This window comes from Leucoraja erinacea, chromosome 19 (genome assembly GCF_028641065.1).
Source record: "Leucoraja erinacea ecotype New England chromosome 19, Leri_hhj_1, whole genome shotgun sequence".
NCBI lineage: Eukaryota > Metazoa > Chordata > Chondrichthyes > Rajiformes > Rajidae > Leucoraja > Leucoraja erinaceus.
The window spans coordinates 13,709,425-13,733,936 of NC_073395.1; the positions used below are offsets into that span (position 1 = coordinate 13,709,425).

Consider the following 24,512-nt stretch of genomic DNA (forward strand, 5'->3'; position numbering starts at 1 on the left):
GCACATGGAACAGGCATGACCATATTAAATCATGGAGTCACTTGATGGAGGGGCCTCATGGCCTCCTCCTACTATTTTCTTTTTCTTGTGTCAAGGTAGCACTTGAACGTCGAAAATCAGAGGTTGTGGATTCATCTCATTTTTTTGAAATAGGACGTATCCAATCTACACAGACACAAGCACTGAATGAAAATGCCATTATTCATCATTTAAACAACTTGACTGCCACATGTTATAGCAGTGATTACACTTCAAAAAGCACTTGCCTGAGCGAAAAGCATTCCAAGATTGTGAAAGACGTTATGTTTTAAGAGGAAAAAAAAATTCTTGGTCAGGCACCGACTTTCCAGTAAAAGTTCAATACAACCCTCAGAACAATGGCGTTAAGTTCCCAACGGTACATTGTACACAAAATGCTGGAGTAACTCGGCAGGACAGGCAGCATCTCTGGAGAGAAGGAATGGGTGACGTTTTGAGTCGAGACCCTTCTTCAGACTGAGAAAGGAGAGACATGGAAGGAAGGGTATGGTGTGAAAACAATAGATCAAAGCAGACAATGCTAAAAGGAAATGTAGAATGGTTCATTGTTAGCTGAGGGAAAGGTGACAAGGCATACAATCAATAAAATTAATTAGCTCCGTTCCTCCCCCACCCTAGTTCTCCGACTAGTTTCACTGTCCTTCTGATCAATTTTCCTGATTGTATGCCTCCTTGTCACTTTCCCCATAGCTACCATTGAACCATTCTACATAAACTTATCATCATCCGCTGAAACAGTCAGTTTCACACCTTAACCTTCCATATCTCTAGACTCCCTCTCCTCTCAGATTGAAGAAGGGTCTTGGCCCAGAAACGTCATGCATTCCTTCTCTCCAGAGACCCGCTGAGTTACTCCAGCACTTTGTGTCCATCTTCGGCATAAACCAGCATCCGCAATTCCTTCCTAAACATTGAACACACCTGGTGGAGGACTGCTGCTTATTCTTCTTTGACGAGGAGCTTGAGGTGGGCTGCTGTCTCATTACATGAGCCACGCCAATGTTCAACGGCTGAGCGGATGGCAGCGTCATGTGACTTGCCAACAGAGCCGGCTGCTGCATGATGGTGTTGTAATGGCTTGTGTGCGGGTGGGCGTTCCTGAACCAGATAAAGCCATTAAATGAGAGAATTGCACAATAAACAATAATATCACAATAATTAGCCTCATGCAACACTGTTACAATAATTAACCATATATATTAATATTTTTCACTGGAGTCTTTCCTAGATTAGTGATAATGCAATGGGAAAGGGATTAACACATGAAAACGCACACCTCCAGATTCAAGGACAGTTTTTCCCCAGCTGTTATCAGGCAACGGAACCATCCCACCACTGCTAGAGAGCAGCCCTGAACTACTATCTACTTCATTGGAGGCCTTCGGACTATCTTTCATCGGACTTTACTAGATTTATCTTGCACTAAACGTTATTCCTTAAACATGTATCTCTACTCTATGAGCGACCCGATTTTAATCATGTATAACCTTTCCGCTGTCTGGTTAGCACACAACAAAAGCTTTTCACTGCACCTCGGTACACGTGACAATAAACTAAAGTTTAAAAAACACATGGTCAGCTCCTGCAATAACTCCATTTATATGCAATGAATCACAAACTTAACGAAGTAAAATGATTGTTCACTCTGACTGAGCAGCTTTGACAGGTGAGCCATTCACTTGTATCACCAGAAGTCACTGATAGATTTATCACTGACTGCCTTTTATTTGTGATCCCGAGTTGTGGATGTATCTCTGGTTCATGTAAAAATTCGCACAGAACACTGCACGGTCAAGTTGGCTTGATGGTGACAAACTCCGTGATGGGAGATAGGTATTACTGAGCCAATCAGTTGTTATTTGGGTAACTAAGTCGTGTGCAAGGAAGTGAGGAATGAGTGAACAGGGTCTCTGCATGAGTTACTTTAACTCTGCCATGACAAATCTGGAAGTAAACCATTGGACATGAATGGGACATTCTTCACTACAGCCATCAGGTTATTAAACACTACAACCTCCAAATAAGCTCTGGACCACATAGACGGTCACAGTGGCATAGCGGGAGAGTTGCTGCCTTAATGCGAATGCAGCGCCGGAGACCCGAGTTTGATCCCGATTACAGGTGCTGTCTGTACAGAGTTTGTACGTTCTCCCGTGACCTGCATGGGGTTTTCTCCGAGAACTTAGGTTTCCTCCAACATTCCAACAACGTACAGGTTTGTAGGTTAATTTGCTTGGTAAATGTAAAAATTGGCCCTAGTGGGTGTAGGTTATGTGTGGTAGGTTAATGTGCGGGAATCGCTGGTCGGTGTGGACCTGGTGGGCTGAAGGGCCTGTGTCCGTGCTGTATCTCTAGAAAACTAAACTTGGCGGCATAGTTTTTTTTGCACTATTTTTGTTTGTTGGTTTGTTTTAATGTGTATGTGCATGTATTTATGTGTGTGTTATATATATATATATATATATACACACACACACTGAACCTTTTATTGTTTACTAGACCAAGTGCAGACCCGTTGGGTCTGCTCCCCCAATGGTGTGATCCCCCAACCCAATATTCCACTATGCACCCGTCTCCTCCAACGGAACTGAACCCGTTCCCAAATGTAAGATTCCAGCACTCCCCTGCCTCCCTCAGCAGTGGATTTAAAAAAAAATCCAATTTCACCTCCCTGCCTGCTGCAGCAGTTCCAATTGCAATACCAATCGGCCCTCCCCCTCCTGTTGAAGCACTTGCTGTGATATCCCATTGAGGTGAAAAGTTCAGAGTGTTCCTGTCTTGCAACTTTGTTTTGAAGTGTGTTGGAAGCTGATAGGAAGGAGCAGCGAATCAAAAGGAAGAAAGGCAGCCGGCAGCCGGACGGACGGATGGACGGCAGGCGGCAGCCACAGACTTTTATATAATAATAGATAGATAGATAGATAGATTATATTGTTTGCAGAGTACTATATTTACATATTCTGTAGTGCTCCTACAAGTAAGAATTTCATTGTGACAATAAAACACCCTTGACTCTTGACATTGGAAAGAAGATGACCAAGAGACATCCTTAATTACTCAACACTAAAGTACATAGTGGCATCAGTAGTGAATGGCCAGTTGTCTGGTGCCAGTGATACCTGGAGAGATAAAATGTACTGCCTAGATGTGTCCAAGAAAGACTATCAGAGATGGAGCAAAAATGCACAGTATTTGGTGCATCCCTCAACATTGAATCTAAAGACGGTGACATTAGAAGCTGATGCATTCATTAAGGTACATTTCAGTTTGCAGGTCAACAAAGGTAAGGAGATGGGTGCTTTGCTCACCTTGCAAACGTGACAAGATTCAGGATAATGAAACGTCAGTGGCACCTTTTGTCAGGATGTCTTTAATTATCCTGCCCCTCATTTCTCTGGAATAAGTTGTGCTACCTCAGAGAAAGTCCTGACTCCACAATGACTTTGTGCTTCAGTGTGAGGGGTCAAATTGCCACATACATCGGAAAGGCAGCACAGAGATCTGACCAATTATGCCTGGTGTCACAACAGATCAGGTCTACCTTATACTGATATTCTATCCATCTGTTGAGGAGCGATTAGAAAATTAACCTCATTTTAATTGTCAAGCATGCAGTAGGCCTGAGCTGCTGAATATTCCTGCATATTTCTGCTTTGCTTTCATCGAGCTTACCTCCAGTCTGCTAGTTGCTGGGTTCCAGCCATTGTCTCTGGAAGAACAGCAGCATGCTGCATTGAGGCGTGAGTCGTTACTCCTGTTAACTGCTGCCATGCTTGAGGTAAAATAATCTGCTGGGTCCCACTGGGCCAAGTTTGCTACATGGAAGAAAAACAATATCCGTCAACCATCACCTTCTCAATTGGTTTAACTGTGCAGATTAAATTCATCATTTCCGTGTTGCACCTATTTCGCTTGGACAGCTTACAACCAAGAGGTATGAATATTGATTTCTCTAATTTCAAGTGACTCTTGCTTACCCTCTCTCTCCATCCCTCCCCTACCCTACTCATTCTGCTGGTTTCATAGTCGTCTTGCTAATTTCACCGTTTCCCCCCATTCATTATCACCCTTTCACAACCAACAATGAACTATTGTGGGCTCCACCTATCCTTGGTCATTGGTGGTGGCTTTAATTTGTTCTGTACTTTATCATATCTCTAGTTTCCCTCTCCCCGGGCTCAGTCTGAGGAAGCGCCTCGACCCAAAACGTCACCTATTCCTTTTCTCAGCCTGACCCGCTGAGTTACTATAGCATTGCAGCATTTGTGTCTATCTTCAGCCCTTTCCATAGTTTTACAGAACTATTCTCGCTGCTCTGGTTCCTACCTTTAGCCATGTCTCTTCCTCTGCTTCAGATGATTATCTGCCTCTTCTTTAAAATGAACCATGCCCTATGCTTCAAACACTCCATGCAGCAACATATTCATGCTCTATGCCCTCACTGCAGAAGTTTCTCTTGACCTCCCTCCTTGTTCCCAGTTGGTGTTTTCCCCAGCACTGATTTACTCAACCAGAAGAAACACTTCTCACATTTATCAATACTCTACATTTTAAACCACTTCCTATGCCTCTATGGAGAAAAATCCTCATATCCCCAAATGTCAAACCAAACCACACTATACCATCCCTGGGAAGTCTAATCAATATACTCTTTATAGAATTACAGATAAATGGATCAAAAGCATCATTAAAGAAGATCGTCAGAAATCCCCATTATCCCGGCCAGTATTTATTCAACTAATCAACATTATTTGAAAATGTCTACTTATTATTTAATTTATCTAATGATTTTCAAAATAATGTGAGAGCTTCCATTGTGCCATCTTGAGACCTGGAAAATTGTTATGTAATTAGAGTTTTCCTTTGTTCTCATACCAAGAGGTTATTGGATTATCACCACGAACGGGAGCATTTTTAATTACCCCCTCCCTCGCCAAGACCTACAGAAACCAACTACAACAGCCTTCCAACAATTCCCTCACTTGACATTAAGTAGCATAGTGCTGGAGAATGTCTAATGCATTCCGCTCCAATATTTCTAACCCTCTGGACCACAGACAAGATCTTCTGGTTTGTATGCTCTTAGCTTGTGTTCTGTCTAGTTGACAGAACATCTCCCGGTTGCAAAAAACCTTAACTCCCCTTCCCATTCCCATGCTGACCTTTCTGTCCTGACCTTTGGCCTCCTCCATTGTCAGAGTGAGGCCAAACGCAAATTGGAGGACCATTACCTCATATTTCAATTGGGCAGCTTACAATCCAGCGGTATGACTATTGATTTCTCTAACTTCCAAGTAACCCCTGCATCCCCTCTCTCCCTGTCCCTCCCCCACCCTAGTCATTGTACTAGTTTCACTGGCGTTCCTGGTGAATTTCATTGTCTGTATAACTTGTTTAACACAGCTAACAATGGACCACTTCCTTGATCATTGTTACTTTTTTGCATATCTTTCTTTTCTTTGTTCTACATCTCTTTATATCGCCGTCTATATCTCTCGTTTCCCTTTCCCCTGACTCTCAGTCTGAAGAAGGGTCTCGACCTGAAACGTCACACATTCCCTCTCTCCAGAGATGCTGCCTGTCCCGCTGAGTTACTCCAGCATTTTGTGTCTACCTGCTTGATCGATCACTACATTGCCTCTTTGATCACTCCGGCTGTGCGGCCCAGTGTTTCAACTACCTGTGTTAGTAGGCCGGGCTGGATCTGAAGTGGCTGAGCTCCTGGAGCCTGCGTGACGATAGGAAGAGCGTTCTCCATTCGGACCGAGTACCCAGCGTGCTTGGAAGGGGAGGCCTGCAATCCTATTGGCATCAACCACAGCGCGTTCAGATGGTAAGAAGAAAAACATGAAGAACAAAATGTCTGAAACAAGTATTTCGTCACAATGTGAAGCCTTTAAAAAGTTATCACTTTTCCCATTGAAGCTTACAAGGTCATGAGACACTCCAGGTCCTTCACCGTTAGGTCAAATCTGCTCCTTACCCAATAGGCAAATACATTTACATTGTCACATGACTCCAGTTCCCAACAGGACGTTATGTGAGTTTTTCACAGTTGGGTCAAATCTGCTCCTTACCTGAGAGCAAATACACTTTCTACCACAGCCGGACGTTCTGCAGCCTCTTTGGTGTTGATTCCATCTACATTGAACTTACAGCACAAAGCAAAACCCACTATTCTATCCCAGTGTTTATGTTCCACGAGTCTCATTAAATACCATCAAAGGCACATTCCCTAAATTATTCCTGTTCAGGTTATCAACATTTTAACCTTGTCATGGGCAAGTAGGTAAAACTTAATAGCCCTCATGGATTTAATAGACTATCTTTTATTTATGTCCAGACTCTCAAAATCCACCCCGGTGGAATTATCTTCTGTCCCACCATATCATAGTTTTTTAATCCTTCGTTCAGGTCAACCTGCTCCAGAGATCAAAGAACATCAGTAATTTCTCCTCTCCTCCCATCTTGTTGACACAAGGGTTAAGAATCAGACTCTGGATCTCTCTGGTACTCAGTAGAAACATAGACATAGAAACATGGAAAATAGGTACAGGAAGCAGCCATTCGGCCCTTCGAGCCAGCACCACCATTCTATGTGATCATGGCTGATCATCCAAAATCAATACCTCGTTCCTGCTTTCTCCCCATATCTCTCGATTCCGTTAGCCCTAAGAACTAAATCTAACTCGTTCTTGAAACTACTCGCTAATGGGGCTCAGCATTCTTGATGATGGGTGTGTGTCACAGTTTCATGGTGTGGCAAGCTGCTTTCAGAACAATAGAAGACAGTGACTCGTGCACTTATTAAGTTGTCTCCCTCTCTCAGGCCAACACCTCCAGTGCTGAGGTCCCAGTTACACTCAGGCCAAGTCATTCACATTTCCAACACCAGAACTCTAAACCATACACTCTATTCCAAAGAAGACACAGAGTGCTAGAGTAGCTCAGCGGGTCAGGCAGCATCACAGGAGAACATGGATAGGCGATGTTTCGGGTCAGGACCCTTTATATGAAGAAGGGACCTGACCCAAAACGTTGCCTATCCATGTTCTCCTGAAATTCTAAGCTACTCCAGCACTCTGTGTCTTCTTTTGTAAACCAGCATCCACAGTTCCGTGCTTCTACACTCTATACCACGTTCTATTGGGGAAAAGATTACCAGGTTGACATAGGTTAAAAAAATTAAAGGATCTGCTGAAAACCTCCTTAAACAAATGTATCATCATCATTGCTTCTCAGGAATCTAAAGCTCACAAGTCTCTAGCTCACTTAAGATGGTATTAAGAACCTTAAGGACGTGCATTGGGAGCACAAAAAGGCCTTGCATAAGCCAGTTTAGTTTAATTTAGTTTCTAGTTTAGAGATACAGCATTTAAATGAGCCTGGTCCACCTAGTTCACACCAACCATCTTCCACCCATTAACCCACTTTAGCATCCACTAGGGGCAAATTACAGGGGCCGAAAGCATTAGAAGAAGCCCCTCACCTTGCCCACCCAATCGCCCTCACCCACCACCTGCCTTATCTCACATTGGTCTTGTTACCAAACTAAGAACTAACTAACAAAGTTAGAGCTCGCCTCAATCTCAAGGAGCTGTCCAATAAGAGACCCAAGTTGTCTGAAGAAAGGACGTGGCCCGAAACGTCACCCATCCTTTACCTCCAGAGATGCTGCCTGACCTGCTGAGTTACTCCAGCACTTGTAGGCGTCCGTCTTCGGTACAAACCAGCACCTACAGTTCCTCCCTATGCCCGAATTGTCCAGGATGTGGGGTAGAGGAACCGAACCACACCAAACACATCTCACCTTGAAATCCAGGCGGGCACACAATTAAGGCCTGTTGGAAGGGATCAGGTCGGGCACACAGCTGCGAGGCTCCAGACTGCAGAGGCATGGTCCGCTGGGCAACGGCTGCCATGGAAGCTGCTGAAGGCTGGTAAAGTGCAGATTGGTAGTTAAGTAAGGAGACGTCAGAATTGGCAAGGGAAAGAGTGGCACTTGTGGATGTGGGAGCCAGACTGTTGGCCTAAAGGGATAACGGGATATAACACAAACAATAGGAAATGGTAAGCAAGGCTGGCTGGGAAAGGAGAAATTAAATGACAAAGAAAGCACAAAATCTTGGCCAAACAATTTGATTTCCTGGAGATCCGCCCAGAATGTGCATTTACTTTTTTTAAGAAGGTGAAGAAAATCAATTACAATTCATCACATCAAAGTTTACATTATCATAAGTTTATTTGTTTAGAAATCAAATTGTGGAGCCTTGCATTGAAAGAACAATAAAGGTGTTTAAAAGTTAGAAAATTCTTCAGCAGCTCCTTATTTTTTAATTTTTACCTGGCAGATTGTTTGTCCAAAGAATTGGCTCTAACTTCCCAGTAATGCTACATGTGGTTGAATAAAGTTTATTTTGTAACAATGACTGTAGCTCAATTATTTGCATTGATGCTAATGTCCTGCTGTACAAATCTAAACTAGATTAGGAGTAGTGGTGGATAAACATAGCCACTGTGGTGCTGCTGCCACATGGCACCAGAGATCCAGGTTCGATCCTGACTGTTCACCTGACGCCGATGATCCAGCTTCGTGGCAGAGGGCCTGAGAACATCGAGTTGGCTGAGGAGGCTACATATAGACCCCGACCTCGGGTGGACTATGGGGGGAGAACTGGATATTTTTAGTGCCTTCCCTCACAGTGAATTCTGCTGTGGGGGGACGTTTCATGTTGATTTCTATAGTGTACTGTTCTGTGTCTTTTTTATTTTTCTCTTTTTTGTTTTGTATGGATTTATTGACACTTGATCTGTTCAATTAATTTAATCAATCTCTGTAAAGCACTTTGGTTCAAATACTGGTTTTGTTGAAAAGTGCTATATAAATAAACATTATTATTATTATTATTATGGGTGCTGTCTGGATGGAGTTTGTACGTTCTCCCTGTGATCGTATGGGTTTTCTCCGGCCAGAGTGAGTCCCACCTTAAATTTGAGGAGCAGCACCTCATATTTCGCTTGGGTAGTTTACACCCAGCGGTATGAACATTGACTTCCCTAATTTCAGGTAATCCATGGTTTTTTCTTATTCGCAGCTCTCCCATTGCCCACTGTCTCCGCCTCTTCCTTTCTTCTTCCCGCCCCCCACCCCCACATCAGTCTGAAGAAGGGTCTCGACCCGAAACGTCACCTATTCCTTTGCTCCATGGATGCTGTGTCACCTGCTGAGTTTTTCCAGCATTTTCGTCTACCTTCTGAATCTGGAGGTGTGCGTTTTCTCACTTCTAATCTTCTGCGGAATCTAGGCACTAACCCACAGCTTAACTTAAATAAAACTCTGCCTGATGAGATACCCATTCTGGGTGCACAAAAAGTACCAAGGAAACTATAAATATGTGAAATTACAGCCTACTATCAACGTACCTGTCCACCAGTCCAGCTGTACAATAATTCTAAATATGAAATAAAAGCCAGAAAATGCTACAGAAACTCAGCAGGTCAGGTTGAATTTATGGAGACAGCTTGTGTTTCCGATCAATAACCTTTCATCAACTAGGAGGTACATGACAAAAGGTGAAACATTAACTTGGTATCTTTCTCCACGGATGCTGCCTGGGCAGCTCAGTATTTGCAGAGTTTCCTGTTTTCATTTTCAGAATTCCAGCTTCGACAGTATTTTCTCCTGGAAAACTATTTTCATTTTCAGTCTTAACCTTAATCTTGTTTCTGTTTCAGGGAAAGGGCAGTTCCCAGAGAACACAGTCATACTTTCCAAGGACAACTGGCTGTTCAGATTGAGAATGATATCACGATGATTAATGTGGTAAAGCAGCTTTGTCAACACAGATGCAGCCGTGCCTCTTTAAGACTGAAACCTTAGTGTGTTGATTAAACATATTGAGTTACTGTTTACCCAACATTTTAAGCTCTTATTCATGAAAGTGAGAGCTAAATGATTGCTTTCCAACTGTCCTGTAAATGACCTTGGCAGTTTAACTTAGAAAATGGGTGCATGAGGAGGCCATTTGGCCCTTCGTGCCTGCATCACAATTTACTATCACATATTTTAATTTTCAGTTCAAGCAGTAGATTTTTTACAAGGATGTTGGGGGATCAGTTATTTCCATTTTTTTTCATGTTTCTCTGAATGAGCCAGTTTTTTAAATGCAGTTGAAAATAATCCCAAACATGCACGAAAGTGCAATAGCAATTGTTTTAATTGCAATCCATACCTGGGCTTGATCTGATGCAACTGTTTAAGTTTATTATCGTCACATACTGTATACAGAGGTACAGTGAAAAGCTTTGCTTTGCAAGCTATCCAAACAGATCAGATAATATCGTACGTAAATACGATCAAGTCAAACTCAAGTACAATAGATAAAGCAAAGGGAAATATACAGAGTGCAGAGTATAGTTCTCAGCATTGTATCGCATCAGGTCCGTAGGCAAAGTACAATGTCGCCAACGGGGTAGAGGGGAATTGGACAGTACCCTAGCTTATGGAAGGGCCGTTCTTTGCAGTTATAATTGACTTTGGAGTGATTGGTGCCATGCAATGAGACTGTTTAGAGAATGTGATAACAGAGGGGAAGCTGTTACTGAGTCTGGTGGTGTGCGTTTCAAGCTTCTGTACCTTCTGCTGGAAGTGCAAAGTGCAAATCAGTCGCAATCTACCTCATTTATAGAACAGTTTGCATTGACTTATTATTGTACGTGTTGTTCTGAATCTGTGACGGGGAGGGCGGGGGAGTGCCGAGAATGGTGGGGGACCTGGCGAAAGTGGGGGGGTGGGGGCAAAAGCGGAAAGGGACCTGGTGGGGGTGAAAGCTATTGCCAAGCACAGCAGCGGGCAATAGACAAGACTGTTGTAACTTGGTCAGTGCCACTTTGCCGGCGACACTTGTACACTGCCCAGGTGAGGTCTGCGACATGATTTTACCGGGTTGTGTGCAAAACTAAGCATTTCACTGAACCTAGGTACATTGACAATAAAGTATCATTGAATCATTGAATCGCCCACAAAAAGAATACAGGACAACTGTGAGTCTTTGTCTCGTGCAGCTTCCAGGTTGCGTTGTGAACTCTGTCCATATGGCTTAACACAAATATTAGCAATGGAATGGACCTAGTAGCATGGTCTCCCTATAGAGGAGGAGTTGGGTATTTGGCTCTTCAAACGTACACAGGATCTACATACTGCTGGCAATCTAATGTATGGTGGGGGTCATGTTAGCTTGCACAAGAGCCCCATCAATAGGAGACAAGTGTAGCAAAAGGCGGGCCTTACAGAAACGTCACCCATGTTAATCAGATGATCTTGCATTGAGATCAGAAACTAGGAGTTTCCAGTTCTTCTGAGTTTGTGTACTCATAAAAACCTGGTTTAGATCCACACCTTATTCATGAACTGTACTCGGCTGGCCATACCCCTTGTGGCCAGGTTAAGGTCATTCGTTATACACATACCTGGTTTTGAACTGCACTGAGTTGGTTGCTGAAGGTCATGGTAAGATTGTTCGATGTGCTTGGAGCTACATGTGTGATGAATGGTGTCTTACTCTGGTTCACTGTGTCGTACATATTAACCCTTCGCTTGCAAATCTCCATGTTCTGAAAGCAGGACTTGACGCTGAAAAAAGAATTAAGAGTTAAATTCTTCACTGAGAAGGGGAAAACTACAGTGATGTCACTTGGCTTAGCCATGATTTTCTTCAAATTGGAGACGGCGCAAAGATGCTTGAAACTTAACAACATTTCCCATTTACCTTCAACAAGTAGTAAGTGACCTCTACACAATGTACTTTTAGTTTAATTTAGTTTAGAGATTCAGAGCGGAAACAGGCCCTTTGGCCCACCGAGCACACTGAATATCGATCCCCATAACACTAACACTATCCTAGAGATAATTGCCAAATTTACTGAAGCCAATTAGCCCCCAAACCTGTATATCTTTGGAGTGTGGGAGGAAACCGAAGCACCCGGAGAAACCCCACAAGGGCATGCGGAGAACGTACAAACTCCGTACGGATAGCACCCGTAGTCTTAGCCATAAACTTCCTATCAGAAGGCCAATAATTTTCTTCTAATTAGCTCAAAGATGCTTGAAATGTAACAATATTTCCAATCTGCTTTCTGCAAGTGACCTCAACAGATTGTACACTTCTTGATTCAGGCTGAACACCTTCTCACTAACTTACCTTTCTAAAATCCATTTGTTACAATCCGTTCCCTCACAGATTATGGCCTAAAAATCCTAGTGGATCCAAAAGTGAAATGGCTTGACAATAAAAATCAATGACAGGTTTAACGTTAGTCTCCAACTCCGCCCCTTAGATTGGGGGGGGATGTTGTGAAGATTAGGTGACAGCTTTGTGGAAAAGATCCATTTAGTTTGCGAGGGTGACCCTGAGCTTGCAGCTGCTTGGCACTAATTGTCTCATTCATTCTCACTCTGATCTTCAGCCTCCAACACTGTTCCTGCAAAACTCAAATGAAAATTTGAAGAACAGCACCTTATCTTCCACTGAGACCTGGTATGGCCTTCCAGTCTCAATGCCAAATTCAGTCATTTTGGGTAATCAACTATTTGAGTCTTGTCACTTACACTTTGAATGGCACTGTGGCATAACACATAGAGCTGCTGCCTCAGTACCAACTTAATCCTGCCCATGGGTGCTGTTTGTGTGGAGTTAGTACTTTCTCCTGTGCTGCTGGGATTTTCTTGGGTGTTCTGGTTTCTCCCATGGTGGTCTAATACGCCACTGTAAATTTCCCCCTGCTGTGTGTGTGGCAAAATCTGGGAAAAGTTGATGTAGAATGTAGGACACATTTAAGAATAGGTTATACAATAAAGATGAGAGGAGAAATGAGATCAGTCTGTGCTATAATAATAGATACAAAGGGCCACGTGTTCTCTTTCTGTCAAGAGAAACATTAGAAATGTATATGGAAATTTCCAGAATTCAACTTTTTTTCCCCCCCTCTGGCTATGTCAGAATTCATTCACCTCTTCCTATTCGTACCAACGCCTCTCTTAATTTTCGTTCCCCACTATCATGCACTGCCACCTACATTATGCTACATTATGGTGACCCCACTTGTGGATGATAGAAGAATAGATGTCAGCTGTTAGTCTGAAGAAGAAGGGTCTGAAGCAGGGTCCCGACCCGAAACATCATCCCATCCTATTTCTCCAGATATGCTGCCTGACCCGCTGACTGCTATGTGTCTACCTTTGGCTGTTAGTACCTTGGCTTAGACAAGCTTAGCAATAACAAAAGCATGCATGAGGGATTCCGTTGCAGCTGAGTTTGGACAGAGGAGTCAGTTGATGTTCTGTAGACAACCTTACTGATAGTGTGGTATTGTTTTGACATTCAAAAGGGTCAAATATAATAATAACGTTGGAAAGCGTCAGGTTCATCCTCAGACACATGCAAGGGTTAGGAATGGCGCCTGCTCTGGCAGGTGCGAACGTACTGTGTGCTATGAGGAAAATCCAGTAGATGGGTCATCATGACAAAGGGATGGCTCAGTGTTTCAATCGGAGTAATTCTCTTGTCTGCATCAATGGTCAACATCTTCTTCAGCAGATCGATAAACTCCCGTCTGTCCGCCTTCTCTGCCAACATCTCACTTCCCTCCAAATCCGTGGTCATGTTCACCTGCAAGAGAAAGACTAGCATTAGATGGGAACAAACCAAACCTGCAGCGACAACAAACACAGCAACTGCTTGCGTTCCTCAGTAGGGTTGCAAGCACAGGGCAATGCACAGGACAGTGGCAGGTGTGGATCAACGGTTTCCCAATAGGTATACAAAGTCTTTTGTGGACAATACGGGAGAGTTAGGGAGAATGCTTTCTCCATAAGCCCCCATTCTCACGGTGCTCTCCACAATGCTAAAAACACAGCTGTAGTGGCGGCCCAAGTAGAACAACAATTACCTATTCTTCATAGAAATAGACCAACTTAACAATAGATATATGATCTGAAGTTCTTCAAGGTCAATATAATGCATTGCAGACATACACCAGAGAATATTTGTAACTTGCCAGGATGTTACAAGGTAGGTTTATCTAAACAAATCTACACAGATTATTTACACATAGGTGTATCGATCAATGTATCTAATAAAATAGTATAAAAACAACTTGAGATCCCCTGTCTCTCCATCACCCCCCTCCCCCCCTAGTTGGCGTACTAGTTTCACTATTATCCTGTTGCGTTTCACTATTCTGTACAACTTGTTATCACCTAGCCCACAACCAACAATGGACCATTGTGGGCTCCACCTTTCTTTGATCATTGTTACTTTTTGTTTATATTTCATTCATTTGTTCTATATCTCTCTATATCACCATCTATATCTCTCATTTCCCTTTCCCCGACTCTCAGTCTGAAGAAGGGTCTCGACTCGAAACGTCACTTGCCCCTTTTCCCCAGAGATGCTGCCTGACCCGCTGAGTTACTACAGTGTTTTGTGGCTATCTTCGGTTTAAACCAGCATCTGCAGTTCCTTCTATCACATCCTTATTTATCCACAATTCTTTATATATTAAGTAGACCAGCGCTTGTTGTCAACATGGCAGCGAGGCGAACTGTGGTCACCATTAAACATGCTCTAATGGTGCAGCAACATCAGCCACGGGATACAGCTGGTCCTGCTTGCACTGTGCAGCCCTTTGCATTGTGTCGACACGATCTACCTTCTCCCTGACACGCACTGAATAACCTGACAGAGTTATAGTTGCATTGGAAGACACAAAGTGCTGGAGTAACTCAGCGGGTCAAGCCGCATCTGTGGAGAAAAATGATGGGTGATGATTCGGGTTGGGACCCTTCTTCAGCCTCAAGTTACAATTTAATTATTTTTGAATCAATTTCAAATCCAAGGTATCTTTTTAACAATGAGTAGTTGTAAATTATTAAATTTCACGAGAATGGTGTCTTCTTTTTGTCAACAATTTTTTTAGATATAATAAAAGTATAAAATATAACATTTTAATATTTAATTTTTCTTCCATTTTTCACAATCCAATCATTGTGTTCTTTTAATTTTCTGAATTCTGAATAATAAATTCACTCACTCTACCACCATCAGAGAGCAGTGCTGAACTACTATCTACCTCTGCTGACCCTTGGACAATCCATGACCGGACTTTGCTGGCTTTATCTTGCACTAAACTTTATTCCATGATCGTGTATGTATACACTGTAAATGGATTGATTGTAATCATGTATTGTCTTTCTACTGACTGGTCAGCACGCAACAAAAAGCTTTTCTCTGTACTTCGGTACACGCGACAATAAACTAAACTGAAATTGAACTGGATTTTCCCTTCCTATTTAGACCAGTACCATTAATTTTACAATCCTTCAGCTCAGAACAGTGCAGCACAAGAACAGGCCTTCAGCTCACAATGTTTATGCTGGACATGATGCCAAGACCAATTCTTATCTACCTACACCTCCATCCCTCCATTCCCTGGACATCAATGTGCCTATCCAAAAGTCTCTTCATTTGGCAAGGAAATGCAAAGGTGCCTCGCCTCTTCATTTGGTATACAGATACAGCACAGCAACAGGCCCTTCGGCCCACCTAGTCCACACCAATCATTGATCACCCAGTCACACTAGTTCTATGTTATTCCACTTTCTCATCCACTCTCTACACATTAGAGGCAATTTTAGTGGCCAATTAATCTACAAAACCTGGACATCTTTGGGATGTGGGAGAAAACACACATGGTCACAGAGAGAACATGCAAACTTCACACAGACAGCGCCCAAAGTCAGGATCGAACCCGGGTCTCTGGCACTGTGAGGCAGTGGCTCTACCAGCTGTACCACTGCTCCACCCACCCACTGATACTCTGCCTTATTATCAACTCACACCAACAAATGAGCATACAAAAATCTTTAATAGTACTGTCCTTTCAGATTTGGGTTAGTTCTCAGCTGTTATGCCATTGCAAATTACTAACTGTTTTAGATATACTCAGGTATAAACAAACATACCTGCCTCTCGCACCCAACCATTACACACGCACGCATGCACGCGGGCTCACACACACACACACACACACACACACACACACACACACACACACACACACACACACACACACAGTTTGGCTAACAGCAGTCTGATATCTTTGATGTGGATGAATTACATGGAATTACAGTTTCCAGATGGAGGGGTTGATTCTGAAGCTACAGCTAGTATGGACTCAACAAGTGAATGGCCTCCTTCTGTGCTGTATCCATTCTGTGACTTCCTGAAATGTAGAGGTGGAATACTAAAAGTCTATCACCACTGAAACTCATCAAACATTTTAATAGAGAGACACAAAATGCTGGAGAAACTCAGCTGGACATGTAGCATCTCTGGATACTCGGAATGGCTGATGTTTTGGGTCGAGGCCCTTCTTCAGACTGAGTCTTCCCTAGCCTGAAGAAAGATCTTGTACCACGAAACGTCACCCATTCCTTCTATCCGGAGATGCTGCCAGTCCCGCTGAGTTATTCCAGAATTTTGTGTCAAGCTTTGGTGTAAACCAGCATCTGCTGTTCCTTCCTAAACATTTAAATAACTGTGGCCACGATACACTGGGCCTGGTGTGTGTATACACCTAATTTCCACTCCCTCTACTCTTTACCTGAACTTCACACATCTCTGCCCCTCGCTCTGATGTGATTGGGACTGGGAACATTAGTAGTGACTGGAGTTTTGAACGTCACAAGCTGCATTTGTGCTCAAAGCACCTACACAAGAAGTTTTCTTCAATGCAAAGCATTAAAACATTTTGCTGTTGTACGTATGGTGCATTGCAATGGAGATTTGAGTAAAAAATGTCCTCATGTTTTAGAACTGGGTCATCACAGCACAGGCATGGTGTAGAAAAATAATGGAATAATCACAATACCAAATGCCATCAGTCATTTTGACCCATTTGTATTTTTAGTCCAGCTAAAAAAGAAAGAATATAGTTGGTCGATCTTCGAGTGGCTCCCTGCTTTGGTGAGCTCAAATACTGGGGCTGCACACACCACACAGTCTGTGGGTTCAGTTTGTGCTGAGGTTGGATTGGAATTGATATTCATCCCTCCAGGATTAAAACATAAAATAAAATTGATTTGTTTTTTCCCCCACAGAAAGTTAGCCGATGTGTGTGGGAGCTTGTGTATGCAGCCCTCTGATTGTGTATTTAACTGTTTCTGTGTGCATGCGTGTACACTTCAGTTTGAGGCTGTGCACGGATACATGTTTCCGAGTGATAAATATTGATTTCTCTAACTTCAAGTAACCTTGCATCCCCTCTCTCTCCGTCCATCCCTCCCCCACCCTACTCGTTGTACTAGTTTCACTGTCGTCCTCTCATTGTCTGTATAACTCGTTTTCACCTAGCCCACAGGAAATGGCCCATTTCCTTTATCATCATTACTTTTTTGCATTCCTTTCATTCATTTGTTCTGTATCTCTCTATATATCTATCTATATCTTTCATTACCCTTTCCCCTGACTCTCAGTCTGAAGAAGGGTCTCCACCTGAAACGTCACCTATTCCTTTTCTCCAGAGATCCTGCCTGACCCGCTGAGTTACTTCAACGTTTTGTGTCTATATTCGGTTTAAACCAGCATCTGCAGTTTCTTTCTACACGTTTCTCACTGTAGCTGTGTGCGTGTACAAGGCTATGTGCTGATGTCTACAGTGTCAATGCTGTGCGTTGTTAACAACATAAGAAATAAAAGCAGTTATTCATGACTGCTCCTTCATTCAAAAAGATCCTGGCTCATCTTTTACATTCGCACCACATTCCCATATTAGTTTCATATCCTTTGACAGAGTTTGAGATATTAAGGTAATCAATCTTTGCCTTCAGCCCTCTTGGGTAGAGAATTCCCATCTTTATCCTGTGATTGAAAAATGGTCCAACGGTACACTTTATTGTCACGTGTACCTAGGCACCGGGAACCCGCCCGAAGGCTCGTCGGATGAAGGGACCGGGAAGGAACTGGGGATGTCGGATGTGAGGAGCATGAGCCGGTAGGAGGCTGAACCGGGGTAATGTCTCCAGCGTCTACCAGTAGGCTGCAGGAGGTGCTTCCGATGGCCGAACGAGGAGAGGGACATCAGTTCGCGGGAACTGCTACAATAAATTGAGCGCATGGGCCGACCAGACATTGGACTTTGAATAATGGCACCATAAATGGCCGCACCTGCATGTGTAATATATGCAAAAAATATTTCACTGTACAGTTGCAACCGTGACAGGTAAAACTCCATTGAATAAATCACCATTGAAAGTATAGTCAAATTCCTTTGTTGCATACAATTCAGTAAGAATCTTACCATACATAGGCACAATCATACTCAAGTACAAGTAAGGAAGAATAGTGGACTAAACTGAGGCAGTACACAAGAGTCGCCATGTTTCCGGCACCACCATGTTCAAGTTCAAAATTGTTAGCAATATTAGTGGCTTAACTTGGCCATAAAGGCCCTTTGTCCTGGTGGCAGCACTGGAGTAGAGTTGCGATGGTCCCAGTATTTAGTGTGTGCCTTTATCTGTACATTGTTGTGTACATCTCTTTACACAGCTATGTACACTTATATACAGCCATGTGTGCCAGTTTCTGTATGTGATTGTGTAACTACTTCTGAATGTGTGTGCCATTTCTGCATGCTTGTGCATGAGTGGATGCATGAATGTAGGTGTGTGAGGGACAGCACATGAGTGTGTGTGTAAGCATGCCCGCTGTACGTGGCTGTGGACAGTTTGCTGAAACATCCTGCTAGCACTAACCACCAGGCAGAGAAAAGGCCCTTTGGGAGTGTACTGAAGGAAGACAGCTTGTTCAGAATTGTAGTCCATCAAAATAGGCAAAGAGGAGAAAACTGGCCAAGAAATTCAATCGTACCTGTGCCATATCATCCAAACAATTAAAAATGTACTTTCTTGCCTCCTTCGACTTGATTCCCATCTCTGTTTCATGATCTTCTGGTGTCTGTAATTTTGAACAAGAATATGTTTTTAAACTCAGAATTTAACACAGTATAGAGACCACCGAAGCTATTTGACTTCCATCAATGCTGCTTGGCATCTCATAGTATGCCCGGTTCATGGTACCGACTTAGAAGTACAGGCAATTATTGACCATTACAAACACCCAAGTTCCTTTCAACCATCATAGGACCAGTCTCATTTCAGTAATGATGTCTAACAGATGGGGCCTGACAACGATTCAAGAGTTTCTATAATACAAAGAAAGCAGGAGCCACATTAAGTTCACTGTAAATTATTAGAGGCACATGGAACTGCAGATCTTGGAATCTTGAGCAAAGCTCAAAGTGATGAGGGGGGTCAGGCAGCATCTGTGGAGGGAATGAACAGGTGACGTTTTAGGCCAGGTATGTAATTGTTCCCCTTTTCCCGCCAGGTGCTGCCTGTTTAATTCTTGCATTGCCTGTGGGTTGGGGAAAAAATCCCTTTGAAATTCACCCAAGGATTCTTTCAGACTTGCCAACACATGTTGCGGCGCTGGAAAGTTTCCTTGGACTCAAGGCCCCGATGCAAAGCGTGTTTATTTAAGCGTTGGGATGTGCCAAATGTCAAACATTATTGGGACAGCTGATTTTTATTTCAACCTTCCCAGAATTTCTAAAGCAGAATAGTCCACACTCGGGGGGACAGTCTGACGCTGTATGGTATCGGAGCAGGGCGAAAACGGAAACTAATTTCAGCGCAATGATGATGATGGATCAGCCGTCCATTCAATTATGTCTTAACGTATCCCATTGAAATTCAACAAATTAATGAATTTGCCTCTTGCTAACTTTGAAACTCAATAAGCCAGCAGTTCCACTCCGCTCCTTAATTTCCTATTGTCCTGTAACTTACTCTATCTCATATATCTATCAACTCCGCTCAGTTTTACAACTGACCGACAGTAAAATGGTGACATTTAGAAACCGCTGAGTTACTCCAGCACTTTGAGTCTTTTCTTTACACAATAAAGGGCTAATGTATTGTAGCAGATTAAACAACCAACAAATACTTGGAATGCACGAGGAAATCAGGCAGCTGGTGGAAACTCATATGGTCTTGGGAAGAACATGTAAACTCTGAACAGACAACACCCGAGGGTAGGATTCAAAGCCTGGTCGCTGGAGCTGTGAGGCAACACCACAGCTTTCTTAAATCTTGCTGTTTTCTTAAATCTTGCAAGATTTAATCAATCAATCTTTGATTTTACAAATCGAAAGATTGTGCAAACAAACCAGGATGAAAGATGAGTAGAATTCACAAATCCAACATCTAAATGTGCTTGACAGGCTGAACGTAATTTTGAAGTTTAGTGACACTTGGAATGAAAGGAGCGAGTGCTGCCAACTACAAACAGCAATGAAATGATGATCAGATCGTTAATTTATTTTTATGATGTGGCTTTGGGAATAAATGTAGATTACGAGGAAATCTCCCCCGGCATCTTTGAAGCAGTTCCTCGTGATCTTTAACAGTTAGGTGGAGGGACGGTGAGCCTTGGTTTATTATCTCCCAAAACATCACCTTGGCCACTACAATGTTCCCTCGCTACTGAACTGGACTGTTCAGCTTCTGTGTTCAAATTTTAAGGAAAGCTTAAATAGAAACCACTAACTCAGGCAAGAATGACTCACAAAGCCACAGGGGCTGACAGTACCACCCGCTCTGACCACCCTAGAGCTTCGAGGTACTTTCTGGCGTAAACTGTGCAATTTCAAAACTCAAAAGTGCTGGAGAAACTCAGCAGGTCGGGCAGCATCTGGGGAGGGAATAGACAGGCGGCATTTAGGGTTGAGACCCTTCTTCAAACTCTGGCTCAGCAAGTCTGAGGAAGGGACTCAAACCCAAAATGTCACTTGTCCATTACCTCAGATGCTGCCTGACCCATTAAGTTGCTCCAACATCTATTAATCTAGATAAGCATCTGAATTGCTAAGACTAGGCTAGTATTGAAAAATTGGATTAATAAGGATGGATACTTGGTGGTGGTCATGGACATGTTGGGCCAAAGAGTCTATTTTTAGACTTTAGACTTTGAAGATACAGTGCGGAAACAGGCCCTTCGGCCCACCGAGTCCGCTGTTTCTATGCTGTAAGACTACATGATTCTTCAAAAATCTGCCAGGCTTTATCTTGTTCTTTAGACTTTAGAAATACAGCGTGGAAACAGGCTCTCTTTGGGCACTATGTCCGCACCGACCAGCGATCACCGCATACCCTAGCACTACTCTAGGGACAGTTTACAATTTACAGCAGTCAATTAACCTACAAACCAGTGCATCTTTGAAGTGTGGGAGGAAACTGGAGCACCTGGAGCGAACCCACGTGGTCACAGGGAGAACATACAATCTCCACACAGATAGCACCCGTAGTCATGATCGAACCTGGGACTATGGTACTGTAAGGCAGCAACTCTACCGCACTGTGCCACCCATTGTCAGGGATAAGTAAGCGCATGTTTATCCCCAGACAACAGTTGAGGTGATACATGTGCCACTTATCTGGGAATTGGAGAGATGGGAATGAGGATGAACTTGGATGCTGATTACTCCTGACCTTCACTGAATGGACCTTGTTTTGAAGTGCCTGCCTACAGAAAATGGTGAGGATGTTGCGCTCGATATATAAACAACTCTAAACACAAAGGGTCAAACAAACAGGGTGGCACGGTGTCGCAGCGGTAGAGTCGGTGCCTTACAGCACTTGCAGCGCCGGAGACCCGGGTTTGATCCCGACTATGGGTGCTCTCTGTATGGTTTGTAAGTTCTCTCCGTGACCGCGTGGGTTTTCTCCGTGATATTCGGTTTCCTCCCACACTCCAAAGACGTACAGGTATGTAGGTTAATTGGCTTGGTGTATGTGGAAATTGTCACTAGTGCGTGTAGGATAGTGTTAATGTGTAGGGATCGCTGATCGGCGTGGACTTGGTGGGCTGAAGGGCCTGTTTCTGTGCTGTATCTCTAAACTAAACTAAACTAAAACAACCATCATCTGGTTTGGTGGGGTGGAACGAGACTAGGTAAGGCAAATGGCATCTGTAACACCAGAGAATAGCAAGGGCTGGGCTGGAGAATCATAGGGATGCCAGAATGTGGAATGAGAAGGAAGCTTAGTATCAGATTGGTAAAGAGACAGAGGAGAAAATAGACAGTCAACAGATCTCACCACCGATCATGAGCGAGACTCAGCTATTTCATCTTAAAATGCACTGTAGGCTTCATAAAATCAATGATGTTGACTGAACATGGATCACCTAAAGAGCATAAGGATTCCATACAGTTCCAGTGTGTGGCCTGCGACCACAATCTATAGTGAGCGTCTCCTTTCATCAGGGCCACCAACATTGAGCGCAATTAGGAAAGGGAGAGTTGTAAAACCAGAATAAAAGATATCCAATTCCATTTGCACTTTGTATAGAAAGGAACTGCCGATGCTCGTTTGTACCAAAGAAAGACACAAAGTGCTGGAGTAACACTTAGACCGAATTAGGACAGGTTTAGAGGGATATGGACCAAAAGTGGGCAGGTGGGACGAGTGTATCTGGGACATGTGGGCAAGTTGGGCTGAATGGCCTATTTCCACGATGTATGATTCCATAACTCTAACTCAGCGGATCAGGCGGAATCTGTGGGGAAAAATGATGGGTGATGTTTCATTTCGGGACCCTTCCTCAGACTGAAGTCGAAAGAAAGTTCAGTCCGAAACGTCACCCATCCTTTTTCTCCAGAGATCTTGCCTGAACCGCCGAATTACACTAGCACTTTGTGTCTGTCTTACCCACCTGTACTTTGCCGCTCAGGAAGAGGCCTGAATAAGTCAGGATACACTGTGTGGTCTTGCTCATGTAAGAGTGGACAACCCAGCATGAACCAAGTTAAGGAGGAGAGATGCAGCCAGAGAAAAACTGGACGTGATTGAAACGGAGTGAATTACCTTAAGCCTCCACAGTGGATACGATGAATCGGGATCTCTGTTGAAGAACCGCGTTGTCTTTGTCCCTGCACTTAGTAAATACTCTGCTGGCAACCCTTGCGTCTGTGAGATGTACCGGATCTGAGAAAGAAAGAGAAAAGCAAGCAGTGAAACAGACTTTCCCACATGGTGGAAAATCCTCAGATTCCACAATGGACTTTGGAAATTCTCCCAAGCTCCGACTTTCATGATGTCTACCTTCATCTACCTCTGATACACACGGTCATTCCATCCATTCACATTTTTAGTTTAGAGATACAGTGTGAAAACGGGCCCTTTGGCTCAACAAGTCTGCGATCCCTGTACACTCGCACTATCTTACACACACTAGGGACAATTTACAATCTTTACCAAACCCGATTAACCTACAAACACGTACGTCTTTGCAGTGCAGGAGGAAACCAGAGCACCCGGGGAAAAACCCACGCGGTTACAGGGAGAACGTACAAACTCCGTACAGACAGCACCCGTAGACAGGATCGAACCCAGGGCTCTGACGCTGTAAGGCAGTAACTCTACTGCTGCGCCACTGTGCGACATGGACAGGAAAGGGATCAGAAGTGCAAACCCTACTTGCCAGATCTGAGCACCCAAGACTATCAAAATATACTTCATTCATAGTATTTGCAAATATATAACACGGCACAACCAAAGATCATTTATAGCATGAACCACAACACTCTAATTAAATGATATACATAATATCAAGAAGACATTCATTTTTCTTTCATATAGTTTCCATAACAAACAGTCCAAGGAATCGTTACACGTTCTCCGCGTGACCGTGTAGGTTTCTGCGGGTGCTCCGGTTTCCTCCCACGTTCCAAAGACGCACAAGTTTGTAGGTTAATTGCCTTTGGTAAAAATGGTAAAATTGTGCCTAGTGTGTAGGATGGTGCTAGTGTACGGTGGATCACTGGTCTGTGCGGACTCGGTGGACTGATGAGCCCATTTCCACGCTGTATCGCTAAGCTATAGACAGGTTCAAGCCCATCGTTGTTCAATGGCACGAGGGCTATAAACTGTGATCTTTCCTCTCCTTAGAGCCTTTTCCAGAGCTGTTCTGTCCGAGCTGCAGTACATAGCAGTGCAATAGTACTGGACCATGGAATGCACCTCTCTGCAATGTTCAGTCAAGGGCAGCACCTGCTCTGGGTCCACCAGAGGGCGTCTTCCACAGAATTGATAATCTTCCAGCAGTTTCAATGTGTGTCCCCGGGAACAACACCTAGAACAGAAACCTGCATTACCCGGCCTTCGGGAAGAACCATGACCCAATGCATTCCTTTCCTGATCTTGACAAATACACATTGCATGAAGAAATGGATAGTGATCGCATCGCTGACCCCAGCTGCCTCCAATACATAGGGTGGGGTGATGCAGACTCTGTGTGGACTAATCTGAAGAAGGGTCTCGACCCGAAATGTCACCCATTCCTTCTCTCCAGAGA

The 24,512-nt window shown here is 43.6% G+C and overlaps 1 protein-coding gene across 5 annotated transcripts in view; it reads right to left on the reverse strand.

Moving 5' to 3' along the window:
• hipk2 (homeodomain interacting protein kinase 2) overlaps positions 1–24,512 on the reverse strand; it is a 183,355-nt gene that overhangs the window by 22,637 nt on the left and 136,206 nt on the right. For 4 of the 5 annotated variants that reach the window (XM_055650351.1, XM_055650353.1, XM_055650354.1 and 1 more), the window contains 8 exons: positions 23,024–23,143; positions 18,966–19,052; positions 13,522–13,706; positions 11,509–11,671; positions 7,850–8,069; positions 5,720–5,841; positions 3,712–3,854; positions 961–1,137 (listed from right to left, as the gene is read on the reverse strand). In XM_055650351.1, coding sequence (XP_055506326.1) covers positions 961–1,137; positions 3,712–3,854; positions 5,720–5,841; positions 7,850–8,069; positions 11,509–11,671; positions 13,522–13,706; positions 18,966–19,052; positions 23,024–23,143 — 1,217 coding nt within the window. The remainder of the gene's footprint in view (positions 1–960; positions 1,138–3,711; positions 3,855–5,719; positions 5,842–7,849; positions 8,070–11,508; positions 11,672–13,521; positions 13,707–18,965; positions 19,053–23,023; positions 23,144–24,512) is intronic. The other variant, XM_055650352.1, reaches the window with a different exon arrangement.